The 18,891-nt window shown below is 49.6% G+C and overlaps 1 protein-coding gene across 1 annotated transcript; it reads right to left on the reverse strand.

The window, feature by feature from the left end:
• Positions 1–6,788: 6,788 nt before the first annotated feature.
• On the reverse strand, positions 6,789–15,894 carry LOC144370106 (uncharacterized; the record flags this gene model as incomplete). The annotated part of the gene is made up of 3 exons (XM_078030690.1): positions 15,823–15,894; positions 13,798–13,970; positions 6,789–10,989 (listed from the first exon to the last, which is right to left on the reverse strand). Coding segments are annotated over exons 1-3 (4,431 nt in total), but the record flags the coding sequence as incomplete, so codon positions are not given.
• Between the last annotated feature and the right edge of the window lie 2,997 nt (positions 15,895–18,891).

An 18,891-nucleotide genomic window follows, 5' to 3' on the forward strand; every position in this document is an offset into this window, starting at 1 on the left:
ACAGCCTACTCCTTTCACTCGTGACTACGTGGCCGTGTGAGTTTTGGGGGGGACACCTCATATTCAAATCCTAACAAGGACCTACAAGTGGTTGACAATAAACATCGGGAGTGATAGTTTTCAAAGCCTACATAAAACAGTGTAGTTTCTAAGTGAAGACACTGGCCATGGCTTGGGGAAAGCCATCAGATCTTGGAGAAAATCGTCCTGCATGGGTCAGGAGAATGGAGGAAGGAGACCGTGGACGAGGTGGGAGCCGCGGGGACAAAGGCAGAAAGGAGTCCCTTGGATTCCACAGATTGGTAGACGTGGTGCAGCTCTGCAGAAGCTGTCGTGAGATGTAAAGAATCTGGATCAAGTACATAAAATGAGGAAGACCACGAGGACTTTGAAGTTCTACCTGTAAGAGACAAGAGGACTTCTGGAAAACCAGGTGACGATTGCACTTGGGAGAAACGTTGGGGTGGGGGTTCCACTCTCGGGAAGGGAGAACTCACAGCGCATCCCTGAAATCCTCTGAGGAGTCTGCATGCTACTCATGGTCCTGGTCACTTACCACGTATCAGGCACCACCCTGAGTGCTTTCACCCAGCCCACCATCCCTTTGTACCAAAACCATCGCAAAAATGACTGTCCTCCCCATTTCGACTTTCACAACACCTTCTACTTTTCCAAAGCACTCACACTGTCCCATCTAAAACCAGAGCAGAGATGCCACTCTCCTGCTCACCTCTCCTCAGTGGCGATCCCTCGATCGAGAGGAAGCTCACTGAAATTGGCGATGACCTAGGAGACCTGAAGTGAGTTAGTCCCTGTTTCCATCCCAAGCTCCATCATCCACTCATTATGCAAAGTTTTCTACGTCTCACCCATGTTGTCTTCTAAAAGTTAACAGATATGGAGAAACCTCCCAAAAATTCAAAGACATCTAGACAATTTTACAGTTAACACAATAAAAGATCTCCTGCAGTATGTGACTAAGAGTGTATCTGCGGGATCAAAGCACGTGAGCATCTTCAACGCTACCCCCAGGTCGCCAAATTGTTCTCCAAGTCTGTACCGAGTTGTGATCTTGGGATGAGGTTGTCAGTGTTAGACCTCCTTGCCAAAATTAGGTATGATCAGATTGTGGATTTTGTCAGTTGATTGTGTAAAATGATTTCCCCTTTTCTCTTTAATTTTTCCATTCACTCATCCATTTGATCATTCAGGAAGTTCATTGATTTATCTTTCAGGCCCTGACCAGAATTTGGATCAATCGACAGAATACCAGATTCCTGACCTCATGGAGGAGTTTATGTTCTAGGTTCTACCTAATAAAGTGGAGTGATCCCGAAAAACAATGTAGATATTTGATGAGGATTCTAAGGATGACATCTGGCTAGGGTAAGGATGAACTGGAAACGTTAACCCTCACAAAAAGTAAATTCATGTTTGAGTCACCTCCACCGCTCACTGAATGAAAGTGAAGTATCCCTAACGCAGCTGCCTGCAGAAGCAGATGTGAATCGTTTCTCAAAGATTCCCTAATGATTTCTATGATTTTTCATGAAAAACACTAGGTATCCTAACAGAAACTGTTAGGCACATAAGAAGATAATATTTGTAGGAAAAACAAGCGAAAGGAAATAAACATCAAAACAAATCCACAGGAATAAAACTATCAGAATATTAAGAAATGGACTTAAAAAATCTATGATAAACATATTTGGGAAATTAAAGACAGTAGGTGAATTTGGTAGAAACTATATTTTTAATTCTAAAATTAAAAATAGAATGATTAACAATAAAAATCAATGGAGTTATTCATTGACAAAGTAAACACATTTAAGGAGAGAGATTGAGCTGAAGACACATCCAAAAAAGTAAAAAACTGAGACACAAAGAGACAAAAAGTTAGGGGAACATTATGAATCTAAAAGAACATGATTTAAATCTATCCACCTCATAAAAGGGGAGAGAGAGAATAAGCAGAAACAATATTTAAAAATACAATGGTTTTTTTGAATTATAATAGGAGATATTAAGCCAAAGATTCAAAAGTATCAAAATATAAACCAAATCTGGATCATCAAATGTGTTAGTCAGCCTTCTGTTACTATAACAAATACTTGAGATGAAATCAATTTATACAGAGAAAAAGTTGATTTGGGCTCATAGTTTCGGAGTTTCCAGTCTATAATCAGCTAGCTGGATTGCCTCAGGGCCTGGGGCAAGACAGCACATCATAATGGGGAGAGCTTGGAAGAGCAAAGCCACTCACCTTCCGAGGAGGATGAGGCTAGGGTCTCACTAATCCTTAAGGGCAAACCTTCTATTGCCCAAGGCCTTCTACTAGGCCCCGCCTCTTAAAGGTCCCACACCCTCTGAGAGCACCAAGCTGGTGTCTAAGCCTTTAGCACATGGACCTTTGGAACACAGTCCAGATCCAGGTTACCACACCAGATAAAGGCAAAGAAAACCCCACATTTAGGCATACCATACTTCAACACTAAGACATCGAAGATAAGCTGAAAATCTCAAATGCACAGGAAAAGATATATTTCTTTCAAAGTCAGGAAAATGGATTGACGATTTCCTTGTCAAGAGGAAAACCTGGGATCTCAGGGTGTAAAATAAGACGACCTCAAACCTACGGTGACTGTGCTCTTTCCTTCACTCTCTTTTCTTCCACTTCAATAATCGACTCCTAAAGTCCATTCAGTGGGTCAGCGTGGAGCATGCATCTGTTCTGGAACGGAGCGAGGCCACAGGACCTCGGTGGGGACAGAGGGAGAGGGTAAGGGGGCATCTCCTGGGACACAGACGCCATGCTGGGCTTGCAGTTTGAGTGGGGTGGAGAGTCGTGGGTGTCGGGAAGGTGTGGGAGCAAGGATGGGTCCCTGCTGACACCCAGAGAGAAATCCATTAATTAAAGACAATAGGAGTCAACTTTTTTCTCTGTTGGAGAAGAAGAGTCTTTAAAACAAAGGACACAGGACTTTGTGACCTTGAATGTCCACAAGAAAAAAAAATGAATGAACGGTGATCAGTACCTAACACACCACAGAAGACGGTTCCATGGGGATCAAAAATCGTCATGTGAGAGCAAAACCGTCGCCTTCCTAAAATCACAGGGTCAAGGCGTTCCTGGTCTCAGAGTCACAGACACAGGACACAGAGCACCCACAGAGTGCAAGGAGGATTTCTGATTCATGTAATTGACCACAAATAGATTTACAATATAAATCCATAAGAACAACTCAGGCAACCAATTTGAAAAGGAGCCAAAGATCCACAGAAGCATTCAACTCAGAAGACAATCAAGTGCATGGCAAAGAGGTTAGAACCCACTCAGCCTCCTGAGTCATCCAAACCATGCAACTGAAACCATCAGGAGACGTCACTGCACACCCACCAAAATGCCAAGGTTAAAAAGGGTGTCAAAAGTGTGTTGGTGAGAATAGGCTGCGACCCGGATTCTCACATAAGGCTGGTGGGCACGTAGATTGTTGGAAATTCTTTTGCAAACTTATTTGGAAATATTTCCTGACTTTGAACATCCTCGCACCCTGTGGCTCTGCAATCCTTCTCTAGTAAAAGCCTGGGGTGTACCACGTGCTGTGAAAGCAGTGCTTCACCGAACGGCAAATGTTGTCATATCCCAAACTGAAATGCCCAGGTGTCTACCAACAAACTGAGGTTTCAGGGGATGTTTTAGTTCAATCAGAAAACGGACAAGATTCAGGCAGCGCCGTCAAGATAGCGATGGCAGCGGGTGTGAATTCAGTGGAGGAGAAATGATGGGTCCCTGCAGATTCTGTTCATGGGATGACAATTGGTTCCTGCCCCTTTGAATGGCAGGAACGTGGGTGGAAGTTGCACGATTTGAGTGTATTTGAAGTTCTGTGCATCCTTAGCCTCCTTGAAGTTGGAGGCAGGACGGCAGTAGTGGTGGCCGAGCATGGTGGCAGCTGCACAGAGGTGCAGAGTAAGAAGGCCAACTTGGAAGTGGGGTCGAGTCTTCCGATTGAGGAAGGAGTAGAGAAAGCAGTGGTGGCCATGGTGGTTAATGGTGGAGGAGAGACTGGAGAGTGAGGGGATGTGGAGGTCAGAGCTCAATTCCTAGGACTGGTGGACGGGGGAGTTGTAGAGATGCAGCGGAGGGGCTGCTGGCAGACAGGTGGAGTGAGCAGTCCTCACAGCTGCTGGGGGCCACCATGGCCATGAGCAGTGCCGGCGTAGCAGTGGGGCTGTAGCTGCAGGAGGCCAGGTTCTGGTGGACACTGAGAGGAGGCAGGACTGAGGACGCTGAGGCAGCAGGAGATCCGGGAAGTACTGATGGGAGGCTTGGCTTCAGTGTCATGGGGACAACCTTGGTGATGGAGGCTGGGATAAAGGAGGAATTCTCCCTGCTGAGGTAGCAAGAGATCCACCGCAAGAGCTGCAGTGTGGATGTAAGGGCAGATGCAGGCGAGGTGGGTGCACGCAGCTGTGGGAGATGATGTCCTGGTAGGATGTCAACTGGAAGCACTAGAAACAGCAGTACTTGCTGGTGTGGTCTTCATGGTGGAGGCTGGAGAGGAGGCTGCAGTGGGACCTGCTGTGGTGGGAGGAGAGGTAGAGGAGGTGCTGGCAGAGGGATTGGAGGCTGCAGTTGAGATGGAGGAGGCTGGAGAGGAGGCTGTGGTGGGACCTGCTGTGGTGGTAGGAGAGCTGGGGGAGGTGGTGGCAGAAGAAGTGGAGGCTGTAGTTGTAGTGGTGGAGGCTGGAGAGGAGGCTGTGGTGGGACCTACTGTGGTGGGAGGAGGAGAGCTGGGGGAGGTGGTGACAGAGGGAGTGGAGGCTGCAGTTGAGGTGGTGGAGGCTGGAGAGGAGGCTGTGGTGGGACCTACTGTGGTGGTAGGAGGAGAGCTGGGGGAGGTGGTGAGAGAGGAAGTGGAAGCTGCAGTTGGACTGGTGGAGGCTGGAGAGGAGGCTGGAGTGGGACCTGCTGTGGGAGGAGGAGAGCTGGGAGAGGTGCTGGCAGAGGGAGTGGGGGGTACAGTTGAGGTGGTGGAGGCTGGAGAGGAGGCTGGAGTTGGACCTGCTGTGGTAGGAGGAGGAGAGGTGGAGGAGGTGCTGGCAGAGGGAGTGGAGGCTGCAGTTGTAGTGGTGGAGGCTGGAGAGGAGGTTGTAGTGGGACCTGCTGTGGTGGGAGGAGAGTTGGGGGAGGTGGTGACAGAGGAAGTGGAGGCTGCAGTTGAGGTGGTGGAGGCTGGAGAGGAGGCTGGAGTGGGACCTGCTGTGCTGGGAGGAGAGTTGGGGGAGGTTGTGGCAGAGGACGTGGAGGCTGCAGTTGAGGTGGTGGAGGCTGGAGAGGAGGCTGGAGTTGGACCTGCTGTGGTAGGAGGAGGAGAGGTGGAGGAGGTGCTGGCAGAGGGAGTGGAGGCTGCAGTTGTAGTGGTAGAGGCTGGAGAGGAGGCTGGAGTGGGACCTGCTGTGGTGATAGAAGAGCTGGGGGAGGTGGTGGCAGAGGGAGTGGAGGCTGAAGTTGAAGTGCTGGAGGCTGGAGAGGAGGCTGGAGTGGGACCTGCTGTGGTGGTAGAAGGAGAGCTGGGGGAGGTGCTGGCAGAGGGAGTGGAGGCTGTAGTTGTAGTGATGGAGGCTGGAGAGGAGGCTGCAGTGGGACCTGCTGTGGTGGGAGGAGAGCTGGGGGAGGTGGTGACAGAGGAAGTGGAGGCTGCAGTTGAGGTGGTGGAGGCTGGAGAGGAGGCTGTAGTGGAACCTGCTGTTGTGGGAGGAGAGCTGGGGGAGGTGGTGACAGAGGAAGTGGAGGCTGCAGTTGAGGTGGTGGAGGCTGGAGAGGAGGCTGTGGTGGGGCCTGCGGTGGTGGGAGGAGAGTTGGGGGAGGTGGTGGCAGAGGGAGTCGGGGGTGCAGTTGAGGTGGTGGAGGCTGGAGACGAGGCTGTGGTGGGACCTTCTGTGGTGGTAGGAGGAGAGCTGGGGGAGGTGGTGGCAGAGGAAGTGGAGGCTGAAGTTGAGGTGGTGGAGGCTGGAGAGGAGGCTGTGGTGGGGCCTGCTGTGGTGGGAGGAGAGCTGGGGGTGGTGGTGGCAGAGGGAGTGGGGGGTGCAGTTGAGGTGGTGGAGGCTGGAGACGAGGCTGTGGTGGGACCTTCTGTGGTGGTAGGAGGAGAGCTGGGGGAGGTGGTGGCAGAGGAAGTGGAGGCTGAAGTTGAGGTGGTGGAGGCTGGAGAGGAGGCTGTGGTGGGGCCTGCTGTGGTGGGAGGAGAGCTGGGGGTGGTGGTGGCAGAGGGAGTGGGGGGTGCAGTTGAGGTGGTGGAGGCTGGAGACAAGGCTGTGGTGGGACCTTCTGTGGTGGTAGGAGGAGAGCTGGGGGAGGTGGTGGCAGAGGAAGTGGAGGCTGCAGTTGGGGTGGTGGAGGCTGGAGAGGAGGCTGCAGTGGGGCCTGCTGTGGTGGGAGGAGAGTTGGGGGAGGTGCTGGCAGAGGGAGTGGAGGCTGCAGTTGTAGTGGTGGAGGCTGGAGAGGAGGCTGGAGTGGGACCTGCTGTGGTGGTAGAAGAGCTGGGGGAGGTGGGGGCAGAGGAAGTGGAGGCTGCAGTTGAGGTGGTGGAGGCTGGAGAGGAGGCTGGAGTGGAACCTGCTGTGGTGGGAGGAGAGCTGGGGGAGGTGGGGGCAGAAGAAGTGGACACTGCAGTTGGGGTGGTGGAGGCTGGAGATGAGGCTGGAGTGGGACCTGCTGTGGTGGGAGGAGGAGAGCTGGGGGAGGTGCTGGAAGAGGTGGGGGAGGTGCTGGAAGAGTTAGTGGAGGCTACAGTTGGGGTGGTGGAGGCTGGAGAGGAGGCTGTAGTGGGGCCTGCTGTGCTGGGAGGAGAGCTGGGGGAGGTGGTGACAGAGGAAGTGGAGGCTGCAGTTGAGGTGGTGGAGGCTGGAGAGGAGGCTGGAGTGGGACCTGCTGTGGTGGGAGGAGAACTGGGGGAGGTGGGGGCAGAGGAAGTGGAGGCTGCAGTTGAGGTGGTGGAGGCTGGAGACGAGGCTGTGGTGGGACCTTCTGTGGTGGTGGGAGGAGAGCTGGGGGAGGTGCTGGCAGAGGGAGTGGAGGCTGCAGTTGTAGTGGTGGAGGCTGGAGAGGAGGCTGTGGTGGGACCTGCTGTGGTAGTAGAAGAGCTGGGGGAGGTGGGGGCAGAGGAAGTGGAGGCTGCAGTTGAGGTGGTGGAGGCTGGAGAGGAGGCTGGAGTGGAACCTGCTGTGGTGGGAGGAGAGCTGGGGGAGGTGGGGGCTGAAGAAGTGGACACTGCAGTTGGGGTGGTGGAGGCTGGAGAGGAGGCTGTAGTGGGACCTGCTGTGGTGGGAGGAGGAGAGCTGGGGGAGGTGCTGGAAGAGGTAGTGGAGGCTACAGTTGGGGTGGTGGAGGCTGGAGAGGAGGCTGTGGTGGGACCTGCTGTGGTGGGAGGAGAACTGGAGGAGGTGCTGGCAGAGGGAGTGGGGGGTACAGTTGAGTTAGTGGAGGCTGGAGAGGAGGCTGTGGTTGGGCCTGCTGTGGTGGGAGGAGGAGAGCTGGGGGAGGTGCTGGCAGAGGGAGTGGAGGCTGTAGTTGTAGTGGTGGAGGCTGGAGAGGATGCTGTGGTGGGGCCTGCTGTGCTGGGAGGAGAGCTGGGGGAGGTGCTGGCAGACGAAGCGGAGGCTGCAGTTGAGGTGGTGGAGGCTGGAGTGGGACCTGCTGTGGTGGGAGGAGAGCTGGAGGAGGTGCTGGCAGAGGGAGTAGTGGAGGTCATCGTGGTGGAGGCTGGAGAGGAGGTTGTGATGGGGCCTGCTGTGGTGGGAGGAGAGCTGGGGGAGGTGGTGACAGAGGAAGTGGAGGCTGCAGTTGAGGTGGTGGAGGCTGGAGAGGAGGCTGGAGTGGGACCTGCTGTGGTGGGAGGAGAGCTGGGGGAGGTGGGGGCAGAAGAAGTGGACACTGCAGTTGGGGGGGTGGAGGCTGGAGAGGAGGCTGGAGTGGGACCTGCTGTGGTGGGAGGAGGAGAGCTGGGGGAGGTGCTGGAAGAGGTAGTGGAGGCTACAGTTGGGGTGGTGGAGGCTGGAGAGGAGGCTGTAGTGGGGCCTGCTGTGGTGGGAGGAGGAGAGCTGGGGGAGGTGGGGGCAGAGGAAGTGGAGGTTGCAGTTGGGGTGGTGGAGGCTGGAGAGGAGGCTGTGGTGGGACCTGCTGTGGTGAGAGGAGGAGAGCTGGGGGAGGTGGTGGCAGAGGAAGTGGAGGCTGCAGTTGAGGTGGTGGAGACTGGAGAGGAGGCTGCAGTGGGGCCTGCTGTGGTGGGAGGAGGAGAGCTGGGGGAGGTGGTGGCAGAGGAAGTGGAGGTTGCAGTTGGGGTGGTGGAGGCTGGAGAGGAGGCTGTGGTGGGGCCTGCTGTGCTGGGAGGAGAGCTGGGGGAGGTGCTGGCAGAGGAAGTGGAGGCTGCAGTTGGGGTGGTGGAGGCTGGAGAGGAGGCTGTGGTGGGGCCTGCTGTGCTGGGAGGAGAGCTGGGGGAGGTGCTGGCAGAGGAAGTGGAGGCTGCAGTTGAGGTGGTGGAGGCTGGAGAGGAGGCTGTGGTGGGGCCTGCTGTGGTGGGAGGAGAGTTGGGGGAGGTGGTTGCAGAGGGAGTCGGGGGTGCAGTTGAGGTGGTGGAGGCTGGAGACGAGGCTGTGGTGGGACCTTCTGTGGTGGTAAGAGGAGAGCTGGGGGAGGTGGTGGCAGAGGAAGTGGAGGCTGAAGTTGAGGTGGTGGAGGCTGGAGAGGAGGCTGTGGTGGGGCCTGCTGTGGTGGGAGGAGAGCTGGGGGTGGTGGTGGCAGAGGGAGTGGGGGGTGCAGTTGAGGTGGTGGAGGCTGGAGACGAGGCTGTGGTGGGACCTTCTGTGGTGGTAGGAGGAGAGCTGGGGGAGGTGGTGGCAGAGGAAGTGGAGGCTGCAGTTGAGGTGGTGGAGGCTGGAGAGGAGGCTGGAGTGGGACCTGCTGTGGTGGTAGAAGAGCTGGGGGAGGTGGGGGCAGAGGAAGTGGAGGCTGCAGTTGAGGTGGTGGAGGCTGGAGAGGAGGCTGGAGTGGAACCTGCTGTGGTGGGAGGAGAGCTGCGGGAGGTGGGGGCAGAAGAAGTGGACACTGCAGTTGGGGTGGTGGAGGCTGGAGAGGAGGCTGTAGTGGGGCCTGCTGTGGTGGGAGGAGGAGAGCTGGGGGAGGTGCTGGAAGAGGTAGTGGAGGCTACAGTTGGGGTGGTGGAGGCTGGAGAGGAGGCTGTGGTGGGACCTGCTGTGGTGGGAGGAGAACTGGAGGAGGTGCTGGCAGAGGGAGTGGGGGGTACAGTTGAGTTAGTGGAGGCTGGAGAGGAGGCTGTAGTGGGACCTGCTGTGCTGGGAGGAGAGCTGGGGGAGGTGCTGGCAGACGAAGCGGAGGCTGCAGTTGAGGTGGTGGAGGCTGGAGTGGGACCTGCTGTGGTGGGAGGAGAGCTGGAGGAGGTGCTGGCAGAGGGAGTAGTGGAGGTCATCGTGGTGGAGGCTGGAGAGGAGGTTGTGGTGAGAGAAGAGCTGGGGGAGGTGCTGGCAGAGGGAGTGGAGGAGGTCGTGGTGGTGGAGGCCGTGGTGGTGGAGGCCCTGGTGGTGTAGGTCCTCGTTGTGGAGGCTGGAGAGGAGGCTGTGGTGAGAGAAGAGCTGTGGGAGGTGCTGGCAGAGGGAGTGGTGGAGGCCGTGGTGGTGGAGGCCGTTGTGGTGGAGGCCGTGGTGGTGGAGGCCGTGGTGGTGGAGGCCCTGGTGGTTGAGGCCATCGTGGTAGAGGCGGTCGTGGTGGAGGCCAGAGAGGATGCGGTGCCTGGAGCCCGCGTGGTCCGCGGGGTTCCCGTGGCCGTCTGTGCTGTTCCTTCGGAGGCAGTGGTGGCAGCGGTGTGTGATGTGGGTGTCGGGGAAGTTGCTGTGGGCTTCGGGGTGGTGACCGTGTGCCCAGTGGACGTGCTGGCCGTCGGGGCCGTGGCCCCTGGTGCGGTGGAGGCCGCTCCTGTCGTGGAGGTGGCGGCGGAGGCCGTCCCTGGAGCCGTGGGCCGAGGTTCAGGGGACGTGCTTGCCGTGGGGACCGTTCCTTCGGAGGCCCTGGTGGCCGGGACTGTGGTGGTGGCCGCGGTGGAAGCCGTCCCTGCGGTGGAGGTGGTGGCCCGCGGTCCCGGTGACGTCTCAGCCCCGGGCGCAGGTGTCTCAGGTGACCCTGCGGCCGTCTGGATGGAGGCCGGCTGAGTGGAGGCCGTCGCTGTCCCCGACGGGGCCGTGGGGGCGGTGGAGGCAGGTGCCGTCGTGGATTCCCTCGAGGTGGTGGCAGCGATGGCCGCTGTGGTCGTGGCCGGCGTGGGAACCCCCGCAGTGTTTGCTCCGGTGGCTCCCTGTGCTGTGGTGGCCGCTGTGGTCCTGGTGGGGGCCGTCATGGTGGCCCCGGTGCCGTGCGATGCTGGGGAAGGGCTTCCAGCTGTCGTCCCTGTGACCCAGGGGCTCGTTGAGGCGGGCGTGGTGGTCCTCCTAGTGGAGGTGGCCGTGGGGTCAGAACTGGCCGCTGGGGTTGCTCCAGGGGTGGGTGAGGGCACCCCCTGGGTGGGGGGGAGCTGGGTGACCCCCGAACTGGTGTCACTTTTGCGGCTGTAGACCAGGCCCAGAATGAGGACTCCGATTGCTGTGGCGATGGCGCAGGCCAGGAGACAAGCCAGGAAGACCCTGCACAGAGGCCCGCTGCAGCACCTGCTTCGCGCCACCTGGAAAGGATTTGAGCCGTTTACTGATTCTGTAAAGGAATATTTCCAAGTTAATATGAATGCCGCGGATCCCCCTCTGTCTACTGGATTTCCTTTGTTGGTTTTCCTTTTATTATACGCATGTTTTCCATCCTCTCTGGCTGGCTTTTGGGGTGGCGTAAGATGAGGATCGAATGTCACCCTGTGGCAGGTCAGGAAGGGGTTTTCCTGGCACTGTTCACTGAACACCCTGCCTGTTCCCGGGATGCATTCTTGGCCCCTGTCAAAAATGAATTGTGCATAGAGAGGTGGAGTTATTTCTGGCCTCTCTATTCCATTCAATTGGCCTATGCATCTCGTCCTTTAGGGCCAGTAGGATCCTGTTTTGATTACGACTGCTGTGTAGTAGATTTTGAAAGAGATTACTTCACTGACAGGAGGAGTGAACATGAAGGCCATCTTAATAGCGCTCAGATAACAGACATTTGGATCAGATGGCAGTTTCCAATAGGAAGAAACTTGTCCTTATGTTTTCCTTAATATTAGCACAAAGATATTTCCGCCACCAACTTCTCGTGCTCCCCTGTTCATATCTGAATCCTTCCAATTGAAAAAATAACAAATGTTGTCTTAGAAACTGTAGACCCCGCCCCCTCCAGGATCCAAAGAAATATCTACCTGTAGGAAGTGACAGCTACATACCGTGATTCAAGGGACCCGAAAGTTCGAGGGATTCAATGTTTCTTCCTCTGGGGCTGCCAACTCTCAGAAATTGCACCTGCCATTATCAGCTTTGGAGTCCGCCGTTTTCACTGCATTAACTAGTGATTTATCAAACTTTTAACTAACCTTTTTTATCGGTCAGTATTTTGGCACCATAAAATCTGGAGTCTGAAAACCTTTGTTGAAATGCGGCTTCTGCTGCCACCAGCTATTCCCACTGGGTAAGATGCTTACTTCTTTATCCTGTTCCTTCATCCATAAAAGTTTGTAATCAGATTAGCATAAACAGTCTTGCAAGATTACTTTCAAAACTCGAAAGTACCCTGGCCATAGCTGAACTGTTAGTCAGTGTTCTATGAGAGGAAACGTTGTGAGAGATAAATCACGTTAAGTCTTAGAGTCTTGAAGTTAAGTCCCCTATCTGTGAAGTTTTGAGCAAATTTCTTAACTTACAAGTTTCTTGTCTGATTCTCAATTTCCCTCCTATCAGAATTGGGTAGAAAATTCTACCTCAACGTGTTGTGAGTAAATTAGTACGAGAACTGTCCTCCGTTTGGCGCCAGGGTTTGAATCCAGGGGTGCTTAACCACTGAACTACATCCCCAGGGTCTTGAGGAGTGGCTTAGGGCCTTGCCAGGATGACACGTGTACCCCACTGTGCCCGGCTCATAAAGATATTTTTAAGAAGGCAATAGGATGTAGTAATTAAGGCTTACACTCAGGAGAGTAACAGATGTAGTCTACCATCCACCTTTGACAAGGTGGGTTAGGAAATGTGAATCATCTTGCAGATTCCATTCTCTCACATGGATGATATCACCTACTTTGTAGGGCTGTTGAAATTAGTAAATAAGAAAAAAAAAATATATATATATATATATAGTTAAGTTTCCCTACCACTCACCAACTATTGAAATGGATTAACTCATTACTAACTCTTATGGCTGAAAGCAAATCACTAAAGGAAATAAACACAGAACAGATGTCTTTGGAGCATTTCCTAATATAGGGGACACTGTCCATGGAAACAAACCCCAGTGTCGGGGTGCAGAGCAGCACCCACTCCGCAGTCTGAGCCAGGCAAGTGCACTGGGTGCCAGGGCCCGGGGAGCTAGGTCCACCAGCTAAGAAAGTCCAGAGACAAGTGGAATTCCTGCCCCAGTCCTCTATGCCTTACAGAGGAAACCAGAGTCAGGACAGACTCACATCTGAGCTAAGGCGGACGATTACTGGATCATCTGAATCTTTTAAAAAGAGGAGCCTGATTGACAGAGACTCAACTCGCCCTCAGACCTGCTCTAGAGCTGTTGACTGTCTGTGTGACTATCCGTGACTATCTGTGACTATCTGTGTGACTGTCTGTGCCACAGTAAAGGCATCTAGGATAACTTTCAGCCCTCGGATCAGTCCGGCTTCTTAAAGGTCATCAGAGACCTTTTCTCCTTGTAATTTCTTATCTATCACAAGCTTTTTCCATGATGTCTCTTGACATGGAGAGTTTATCTTGTCAGAACCTCTCGGAACTGTCCCTGTGGCACAATTAATCAGAGGAAGAGTATGTTCAAGACCAGAAGCACTGAACTAAACCTTCAAGCACCCAAATCTATCCATCAAAATCAAATCCAGGCCTAGGGGAAGACGTGGAGATGTGGCTTCCAGGTGAATGAAATTCGGTAATAAGAAACAGGGTCAGGAACACAGGAAATGTTCCTCGGGACCCAACCAAGATAGGAAACAAGGTGATTTGTAATTCAAAGTTGAAAAAGAGCCAGAAGAGCTAAAGAAAGGGCCGCAGTCAGGCTCCGAGGCCATGGGGAGGCCGAGTGAGGCAGATCACCCACAGAGGAGGGCCCAGGGTTCAACCATGACTCGCTCTTGCACCCAGTGAGGTTGGCACAAAGTGCCATTCATGAGCCACTGCTGTATTTCACCTCCTCAGAACTCCAAAAATAAGACCCACACATTTTTTTGTTGTTGTTTGATCTTTATGTCTTTTTTCCCCTAAACTCAATTTATGTTTTTGTATCCCTAACAAGATAATTAATTCTTTAAATAAAGGGTTCCCAAAATCGTCTGCTGCCCTTGCATGCCCTCTCAATGACTCTACATGTTAAAGGATATTATACAGAAACTCAAAAGAAAAATGTTAATGTCAATTGACTGAATGTTGACTGAATGTCGTTCCTCCAAATATTTGGTCTAGAGTATTTTCACATGGATTCCTTTTTTTTGGGGGGGGTGGGGGCAGGGGGTGCTGGGGATCAAACCCAGGGCCTCACACATCCTAGGCAAGTTCTCTGCCACCGCACTGCTTCCCCAGGCCTGGATTACATCTTAAACCAGCAAAACAGTGTCACCTCCAAACATTACCTGGCAATCGACAAATTCTACATCTGCACATTCTGAGCGTTCCAGGGTCTCTGGGTTTGTGCAGACACTGGTGAAGTTGGTACCAACATCTCCAGTTACATCAGTTGACATAGAAAATGGACATGCTGAATTGTAAGCTTCATGATTTCGGTAGACAAAGGAACATGACTGTAGACAAAAAAAAAAGGGGAGGGAATGGGACATTATTGGTTGCCACATCCAGTATAAACAATTAAAATAATTCTGACAAAGACAGACCAGATTGTGACAGGTCGTTCCTATCAAATAAGATTATCTAATATAGGACAGAATGAGTAAGTGAATGCATTCATCATATTTCTTCTCAAAATGAGGAAATCTAGTAAGGTCATTATCAACTGCACCATTAAGTTTCAATGTCAAAGTATAAAAAGAGACATTTCTTTCATCCTTATTGCACTTAACATGTGTGTTAATTATAATTAGGTGGAGACCTCCTCATGGGGGGCCTTGAAGATCATTTTCTCCACTCGGACTCAACACTCTCTCCTTTTTAACTTCGAGCCCTTCTTCCTCGCTCTCCCTCTATCTCCCAGGTTCCTAAAACATCAGAAGCCTTTTGTTTACAGCTCCCTTGGCAATGAGACCCCCCCCCTCCACTGATCCACCTAAGCTTTGCCCAGGGCAATTCCATAGCAGAAAAAAAAAAAAAAAGAACATTATGGGGGTGACATCGTTTCCTTGTGGCCTCTTGTTTATAATGCTGCAGTAAGTGAGTAAGGGCTTGTTACCCTCAGTTTGGTTCAAAGTCATAATTGACCAGCTGAACAATTGGCAGCTCTCAGCTCCCATGATATGACAGCCAACCTATTGCTACATATATATTCAAGAGATATGAAAGCATCCATCTACCTTAAGCCATGGACAAAGAAGTTCTTAACTGCTGTATTCAGAAAAGTTCAAAACTAAAAAACAACTCAAATGTTCATCAGCAAAAAAAGATAGATAAATACATGGTAATATGTTTATCAGATGGAATATCGTACAGTAATAAAAAAGAAACAAGTGACATTGAATGATGACCAACGTAGGCCACACACAAGAGCATGTACTTTATAATTCCATTTATATGATGCTCAAAAAAATGCAGAATCAAACTGGGGTGCTAGAGACTCCATAAGCAGTTACCCCTGGAGGGAAGGATACTGACTGGGAGCAGACACCACCCCTCTTCTTGGGGGCTGAAAAATGTTCTGTTTCTTGGTCTGAGTGGCTCTTATGCAGGTATGCAAAAATTTGCATACATATGTGTGTACAGGTGTATAAAAATTTATCAAGCTGTATATATAATATGGGTTTACTTTATTTCTACTTTAAATAAAAAGAGTCATGTCTTAACTCTATCCAATCCTAAGTGGATATTATAAAGTTTATTGTCATTCTCAGATCAATTAGTTCTAAGCTCTCAAAGCCATTCTTCATCAAAAAAGAAATTTATTAAGTAGTTGAGGCCAACCTAAAGGATTTGCTATATAATTTGCTTCCTAGGTCGAGATTTCAATGACAAGGTTGAGTTCTGACCTGCAAAGATATGTAGAAATCTTTGAATTCTGACAGGTTCTAGACATTACTTTACCACTAGACAGTTAACACAAAAATCTACCTGTCACATTTTCAGAACAATTGGTTAATGCAAAAATCAAAACCAGATTTGTTGGCTTAGGCTTGAATTACAACTATACAGGATTATTCGAAGATGTTGTTACATTGTCCTTTCCAAAACTGCTGATGCCTCAGTTGATAAACATCTAAAATAAAAATCTCAACTATGCATATATTGACATGCGAAAAATGTTTCTTACCAAAAAGTAGTGATATAATAGATAAAATTGGCTCCATGTAAAACTTTGATGTAAAATTCCTTTGGGAGAAGAACAATGTTGAAATTTTTAAAAAATATATATTCTTAGAGCTGCATATATATGAAATATTAGCCTCCAATCTATCCAGAACATCGCACAGAGGTGCTGCCAGTACTCACCGGCTGGTTTTCAGGTTGTTCGACATTGACTACGTATTTCCCACATTTTCTGTCCATTCTTGAGCTGCCAAGATCACAACTTCAACCCCAGAGACATTTTTCAGCCTGTTCATTGCCTTTTATAGCTGGAACCACGAGAAATAATTAAGTTGATTAATATGAAATCTACCATGAGACATTAGTGCCAGTGTGGATTAGACAAAATAGTGATCATTGTTTATATGGGATCCACCTTAAAGGAAGAAGCTGGGTGTTAACAATTACTCAAAACACAAGAAAACAGATCCCACCTCGGTGACTACACTCTCAATACTTCACCAGGCAGCTGCCCAACAGAGGGGAACTGCCGTCCCGCGCAATCCTGCCCTGTGCCCTAGCACAGGACCCTGCTTTGTGACCACAGAAACAGTTGAATCCTGAAACAAGCAAAAGTTCTTCCTTCCTAATGAGAAGTCACTAGTTTTCCCTCCCAGGGGCAGCTGCTTTTAGACACTCAACATGCACTCATTGCTTATCCAATCTTGGTGTCTCTCTCTCTCTCTCTCTCTCTCTCTCTCTCTCTCTCTCTCTTTCTCTCTCTCCCCTTTTTGGAAAAAAAAAATTAATCTGATTTGTTTTTAAGCTCCTCAAACTCCAGTCCAACACAGATACTTAACTTGATGACGAGACTCTGAATGTATTCTCGGGGTTACTTCTCTGTCTTGCGGGCTCTGTTTGGCACGGCTCCCCAGATAATCACTGATGAGTATGATTTAATAACAGGGCCCTTGGGCAGGTGGGGCTCTTCCAGCTTCTGCAAATTATACTCTAAAGCAAAGGCCTTTTTTTCCTTCTCTGTAGGAATGTCTTTGGCAGGATTTAAAAGACAATTATCGAGACTTAAATAGTTTTTAACCTCTGAAATGAAAAGTTATCTATCAGTCAGTTCCCAAAATATGTATCCAGGGAATATCAAATAAAATTGGTGCAGAAAAATTGCTGGTTAAGAATGGCATCATTATATAACCCATCTCTAAAAATATCCCAAGTAGGATTAATTCACCAGTCATTTCTTACAAATGAAGCAACAAAGCAGTTGGGCCCTTTGGTGGAAAATATTTTGTGTAGTCCTATTGACAGTATACACATAAGGCTTCAAAAATCAATATCACAGATTATAGAGCTGTACAAAGTTTGAGAGATCAAACTCAGAACAGAGACAGGAAGTGATAAAATGGCTTGTGTGATAGGAGCAGGAGGAGATGTAACTCAGTGGTACGGTGCTTGTCTAGCAGGCATAAGGTCTTGGGTTTGATCCCTGGCACATTAAAATAAATAAATAAATCAGTTGTATGGTAGAACCTGGCTTTGCCTCAGTCTAATGCCTTCTCTAGAAGTAACACATCATGTACAAATGCAAGAATGGGGTCTTAATTAGAATAAGTTATACTCCATGTATGTATAATATGTCAAAATACACTCTATGGTCATGTGTATCTATCTGAAAAGAGCAAATAAAATAAATAAGAAGTATCATGTCAGCACTGACATTGTAGAAAGATGGAGAGCCTTGAAGAAGTCAAGGAAATAAAGAGTAAGACAAAGATTTCAAAGACTTGGAATTATAAGGGATCCAAGACAGGACTCCTGTTACGGATCTGGAGCCTCATGAGGCTAAGGCTGAGACGGAGACGGAGTAAGATCTCAGTGGTAGATCCAGGAGTCTGTTTGTCTAAATGCCACATAATTCTCACTCAAGCGATGCTTGAGAAATATTTTACTAAGCAATAATTCCAAAGATGGTCACGGAATACTTTGGGAAGAAAACTGTGTGTGCAAAGAAACCTAAATTTTCTAAGTTAAAAAAATGGTTAGATTTTTAAATTGCTTATTCCTTCAATAAGCACTTACGGAATCCCTTCTAAGCAGAGACTCAAAGGGCTGACGGTTCAATGGTGAATAACAGTCAAGATGCCTGCCCTCCTAGAGTGCAGAAAACATCTATTGATTATTTCTTAAAATTTTTAATCCTTTCTTAAGTTCTTTTATGAACATTTTTTTTTTAGCTACAAACTTCCATTAGACTACAATGAAGAAATGTAAAATAGCACTAAGCCTACGGGTCATAAAAGAAGTGAAAAAAAACAGATTTGTTCTGAGGAGAAAATAATGCAACAAGTAATTTAAGAAAGGCAACCATATCTCATGCAAACTGAAGATTCACTAGCCTTAAATATGACCACTGAATGAGCCAATGAATTTTACATCAATTGAGTACGGTTAGCAAACGCATATTTCAATTGAATAGGAAGACCCATTTTGCTGGAGTTTTTTTTAAATCTACTATAGCATTGTGGCACAGACAACGAGTCCCATAACCATCGAATAGATGAAGTTCCACCAATGTATGTCATTACTTCAATAACATTGGAGTTGTACATCATTCTGACACTGATTAAAATATTGTCAGTGTCTCAGGAGGCTGAGTCAGGAGGATCACAATTTCAAAACCAAGCTCAGCACCTTAATGAGACACTAAGCAACTTGGCAAGACCCTGTATAAAATAAATAAATAAATAAATAAAACATTAAAAGAGCTGGAGATGTGGCTCAGTGGCTGGGATCCCCTGGCTTTAATCTCCAGTATCAAAATGTGTGTGTGTGTGTGTGTGTGTGTGTGTGTCCCCCAAACTCACTGCCACTAATTAACTGTTATAAAAGACAACATAGGAATGAACAAAAGAATTACCATGTTCATAAATTTTCAACATGAAACTAAAACTTTATTTCCAAAAGAAGACTTTTGTTTCATTTATTACATCACAGACCAACAGCTAGTATAGAGTGCACCTGGATTATTACAGAGTACAAAGAAAATACAGATATGTCTCGTTGGTATGCCAAAGATCTCCAAAGAAGCTTTTGATAGCTGCAGAATTTTAAGCCAAAAGAATTCGGCTTAATTGAGAATAGCTGACAGTCCTTTAACAACTGGTCATTGGGTTTTGTCTTTTTTTTTTTTTAAGTCAAAAGAATGCAGAATCTGTTCACATAAGTCACCTGTCATTACAAAAGGAACCACACTGTAGT

The sequence above is a fragment of the Ictidomys tridecemlineatus genome, chromosome 13 (assembly GCF_052094955.1).
Source record: "Ictidomys tridecemlineatus isolate mIctTri1 chromosome 13, mIctTri1.hap1, whole genome shotgun sequence".
Classification (NCBI taxonomy): Eukaryota; Metazoa; Chordata; class Mammalia; order Rodentia; family Sciuridae; genus Ictidomys; species Ictidomys tridecemlineatus.